We start from the raw sequence: 5,442 nt of genomic DNA, 5'->3' as shown, positions 1-5,442 counted from the left end.
CGTAAGTTATTTTTGGCTCATCACCGTCAGCAATGCTCGCTTGCCAGTAACCCAATCACAAATCTAGCTTCGAAAAGATACGAGCATTGCCTAGTTGATCGAACAAGTCCGCTATCTGTGGCAACAGATACTTGTTTTTCACCATAACTTTGCTTAATGCGCGGTAATCCACACATAGCCTTTTGGAACCATCATGTTTCACCTGAAAGAATACATGGGTGTCAAAGGACGAACGATGTCTACTTCTAATATTTGTTACTCTCTGTCTGTACTGCATTGGCCTATCTGTCGTCCTTCATGTGGCGCTTTGGACATTGCCTTGCGATATGTCTATCGTCACAGAACCAACAAGTCACAACCCACCATTTGTTGTCATTGTTGTACTTCTTATAATTTTGCTTCTTGTCGAAGTGGTGTTGGGTCGACGCTTCACCCTTATTATCGTGTCGATCCTCTTTCTTGCCTTCATGGTCTGGCTTCTTCCCAACCTTGGTCGATGGAGCAAAGGACTTGCACTGAGTATCCACTAGGCGCTCGGCCGTCACATACACATCTTCCAAAGTCTCGAGATTGTTCCTTTCCACTTCGAACTGTGATCATGACTGTAGTCCCACAATAAACCAGTTGAGTCTGTCTTCATTTGACATATTGGGTATGTCCAACATGAGCTTTTAGAACGTCCTGATGTAGTCTATCAAGGCTCTAGTATGTTTCAATTCCGACATCAACTGATAAGTTTGGCGTTGTACATTCTACGACATAAAGTAATTTTATAGCTCAGTTTTGAAGGCCTCAAAAGTATCTATTACACAATGTCCTCTTTCCATGTCACTATGTTTCATTCTCCACCAGGCTATAGCATCTCCATTGAGCAGAGTTGTTGCAGCCTTCACCCTGAGGTCTTTGGCCAATACATGTTGAATATCGAGGTAGTCTTTCATCTAGAACAAAAGTTCTTTATGGCCTTACTATCCCTAGAACCATTGAACTTTGTTGGCCTCGGTGCATCTATCTTTGATGGCATATCCTCATTTTCGTCATTCAGGATCACTGTCCACTACAAAGTGTGGTTCTTCAACTAAAGCTCTCCTACTTCAGTTTGCAGGGTGGTCGTTGTCATAGTCAGCGAAATAACATGTACCATCAACAAGTTCACCTGCTCTCGCAGGCTATTCACTTTGTTGTCCAGTCCTTCGAACGATTCAAATGCGTGTGAAATCGCTTCCTCATGCGAAGTCACATCAGCCATCAGTCTATTGACAGTCTCAGTCATTTGCTCTTGGCTCCGAGGTGAACTCATCTTCTCGGTCTTGGCAACTGCCTTACTTTTGGTGCTACGCAAATTGTATTGGGGTGCCATAATATCTTGGTCACAAATCATGGCTTGTCGGCGCGTCTCTCGACACCAATTCTGAAGTTTCTTCCTCAGCTCGAGAATGGGTTTTGGTACCACTTGTCGTGGGCCTATTTCTTCAATAAGTCAGTATGACGCGACGGTCCTTCCTTACCGTCGCAAGCCTTTTTTATCGCTCGCTTGCCGCTGCGGAAGCTTTGAGTGTAGAGAGTACAAGAGAGTGAAAGAGAAGAGAGAGCGAGAGAAATTGCAATCACTGGAAAGTAATCACAACGAGGGTGAACAAAGAAAGCTCAACACATTTGTATTCATTTACTATTTTGCCCGCATGCTCGTTACAGTTTAGATCTACGAGCTAACCCTTCAAGGTATTGATCAACCTGAACCAAAGTGCAAGGGTGGCTTGAAGAAAGTTACATCATGACTCAACCAAAGCAAAACAGACTTTAAACACAACTGTACTAAGTAGGTCATAGGGGAACACCCTCAGCATGTGAAATATAAGCATTATATATATATATATATATATATATATATATATATATATATATATATATATATATATATATATATTTCATTTGAAGCCGTAGGAGGTGACCTCACAATCTGCTCTAGGGCAGTGGTGTTTACACCAAATGAGTTTATAGATGAGGTTCAACTGGCCTCTTTCCCTTAGCATAACCCACATCCTTCATAGAGAAGTCATCTAAATAACTCCATCTCAGGGAATCCTTCGGTGTTTCATCCCTTCTATGAAGACTGGCTTCTTTGTAAATGCCTTCTGGTAGGCAAAGGCGTGACTGAATAATATGGCATTCTGGACCCCTGCTCTCCTCCATCATCTCTTTGAGCTTGATGTATCCGAGGCTGGGATACATGACTTCACTCGTGTTCAAGGGGAGTTGAAGGATAAGCAGCCGTTTAGGGGTCCATGGGTCAAACCAAAATTCTATGCCCCCCTCCATTTCCTATTTGCCAATCGACACCATCCAAAAAAAAGATGCTCTGATCCTTACTCCTTGTCACCCGTAGGACACCCCCTTATGTTCTTTTGGAACCCATATAGATTTTTGATATTTTAGTATTAAAAAACCAGCTTTTCAACTTAACCCAAACCTTAAATCAAAGGGATAACCCCTGGAACACAATAACAGCTTGCCTTTCAAAAAATAAAATAGTTTTGATATTTTAGTATTAAAAAATATTTTTCATTGAATTAACCTTAAATGATGTTAAAATTTATTAGAATATATTAAAATAAAAACCATATGTGTCGGTGTCCCGTGTTAGTGTGTCAGAGGCCAAAATGGCATGTCCTTATGACACAACCAGGGCGGCTCAAGAGAAGTTGAGGCTTAGGCATATTTCATTGGACAATTAAGTAGATGACCCAGGGACCGACCCATCAGGTTGCACCCAAATCCACCCACATAATAAGTCCTGGTTATATGGGTTGACAAAATAGAATCCCAAACCCGATTCACATAATCTGGAGGGTATTTAAAGTGTAAATCTTTTTTGGCATAAAAATCTATACGGTCGGTTCGGATTTCCAACAAAAAATCATTGCCCAAACGCAGTACTCACGTTACTCGGATCAGGTTCATAATTGGCATTTTGTATGCCTATAACCAGATATGTAGATTCGATTCAGGTGGGGGTACCCAAGACAAATCAGAACCATTGACGGGTCCTAGTCCTACCCATGGTGACAAACACCGATTTTTTTTTTTTAAATACGAGTAATTGGCTGGCCGATATTTTCATATAAAAAGGCCGAAATTAAATCATTCATTTTTAGTTTTTTTGTAAAAATAGTTAAAAATTGGCTTTCATTTTTAATTTAGTTTTTGCGATAATTTGCTGAAAATGGGAGAAAATAATAAATTTCAATTTATTACGAGAAATTGGCTGCCTGTATCCACTGAAAAAAAAAATTGTTTTGTCACTGTGGTCCAGCCAGTCCTACCGCATACCCAAAACTGGCACCCATGTTAGACACCTACATGTAACCAACCCAAAATTCGTGCCTCCACGGACACTCTCAACCAACCCTAGTGGCATTCACGTCCGAATATAATATAATACTGAACTGAGCCTTTACAACATGGTATAAATAAAACCATAACAGCACATGCAACAACAAAATCACACACAAACCAACCAAAAGAGAGGAAGAGAGAGCGCTACAAAGCCTTAATAACATGGCAGTCGTTGTGCAGCAGCTGCTCTTCACGTTGCTGCTCCTCTCATCATCAGCATGGTGGCTCGTCTCCTGCGCCAAAGAAGAAGCAGAAGAGGACACCGTTGCGCAAGGCATGCTCTACTGTCAAAACTGCTTGTCCGTGGGCACCCCTTCTCTCACCTCTGCGACTCCTCTCGCAGCCGGAAACGTGAGCATCCAATGCAAGGACCACAAGGGCCGCGTCCGCTTCTACAAGGTCTTCACCGCGGACAGCGGCGGGTACGTGTACGCGCCGCTGCTCAACAACCTCATACACGAACTGGCCGCGCACCACATGAACGTCTCCGTTTCCTGTACCGCTCACCTCGTGGGGTCGCCTGACCCCAAGTGCAACATGGTCACCAATGTGGTCAATAAGGGGATCGACGGCTGCCCTCTTCGCTACAACACAACCATACCCTCGTGGGGGAACCGCACAGTTGCCCTCTATGACTTTGGGCCTTTGGCCTTCAGGCCTGCTGCTTGCGGTCCTAGGGCTTAACTCGTTTTCTTGGTTATTCTTTCAGAAATGGAAAAAGAAAAAAAATTCTTTGTTGTGTTTTTTAGCTTTGCCAATTTAATGTAAGCTTGTCTGTCTATAGCTTGTGTTTTTTTTTTTTGAAGACTTTTTTCACACAAGTGAGGTTGGCGTGCAGCTTTAATAAGGCCTTGTATATGTGAAAGTCTTGAGTGCTCAACGAGAATTGATCATTTGGCCATAATGTATGCAGGCACCGTTACAAATGAAAGATTCATGGCTTCTGTTATTCTGATTTTCTTGTATTGGTTTCAAGGATCACTTTCTTTTTTTATTTCTTATATGGAGTTATGAATTGTCTGAAACAATGTCATGAATCTCGTTATCGGGAAAATCTCTGTGAGGAAAAATCTAGCACTATTTTCATAGTCTTCTGTTTTTTCTCTAGGGACTCTCGAAAAAACATTGGCATATAAAAACATACATAATAAGTAAAATATATAAAAAATAAATAAATAATTGCAGCAAAATTTGTTTCGATTGTGTTATGTTGCCATAGAAATGCAATTTATGGTAAGTAGCGATATTTTTAAAATGTTGGCCATGCTTGTGACAGTCTGAAAGCATTCTTGCAAATGCTGCAGTGTGCTGTGGAACACAATCAGGATCTAGCCATCCTTAGTCATGCCCTTCTTTTGTCATGGTCTCATTGTCAGAAGCTGGTTTGGACAAATTTGACCCTTTAGATGCATTCGATATGGTTGATTTGATAGGAAATGACCGGAGGGAGGATCAGTTGCAATGTAATTGCACACCCTTGGTTTGTGTTTTTCCAACACGAAATCGTCAAAAAATCCTAACATGGGTGCATGTCTTCCTTATCATACCACTTGTCATTTGTTACTAAACTTACTACACGTTACCAGCTTTCTCAATACATGTACCAGATTTTTCTATATGCCCCTTCAAGTTGGAGAATGAAGATCGTTCATTCCCAACTTGGATTTGAGAAGAAAAAACTGAGCATGCCCAAGAGCCTTTGTAAATAGATCGGCACACTAGATTTGATGGAATATATTTTGTATGAAAAATCTCATTCTGCATCTTATCTTGAACAACATGACAGTCTATTTCTATGTGTTTCGGCTGCTCATGAAACACTGGATTAGCTGAGATGTGGATGGCTACCTGATTATCACAAAATAATGTGACAGTATGCATCTGATCAACTCCAAGGTCTTGTAAGACATAAGTAAGACATGTGAGTTCACAACATGCATTGGCCATTGAACGATATTCATCTTCAGTTGAAGATCTAGAAACCATGGTTTGTTTCTTTATTTTTTAGAAAATTGGGCTTGTGCCAAGCATGGTAGAATACCCTGA

The 5,442-nt window shown here is 41.2% G+C and overlaps 1 protein-coding gene across 1 annotated transcript; it reads left to right on the top strand.

Annotated features, from left to right (window-relative positions):
- The first annotated feature begins 3,303 nt into the window (after positions 1–3,303).
- Positions 3,304–4,390, top strand: LOC149839463 (pistil-specific extensin-like protein). The gene has a single exon (XM_090004135.1). It carries the CDS (start codon positions 3,559–3,561, stop codon positions 4,078–4,080), a length of 522 nt encoding a protein of 173 aa, XP_089860261.1. The 5' UTR covers positions 3,304–3,558; the 3' UTR covers positions 4,081–4,390.
- Positions 4,391–5,442: the final 1,052 nt, after the last annotated feature.

This window comes from Nuphar pumila, chromosome 4, assembly GCF_984573655.1.
Source record: "Nuphar pumila chromosome 4, dmNupPumi1.hap1.1, whole genome shotgun sequence".
In the NCBI taxonomy this organism is placed as follows: Eukaryota; Viridiplantae; Streptophyta; class Magnoliopsida; order Nymphaeales; family Nymphaeaceae; genus Nuphar; species Nuphar pumila.
The sequence above is the reverse complement of the archived record's forward strand: the minus strand, read 5'-3'. Positions and strand labels throughout refer to the sequence as shown.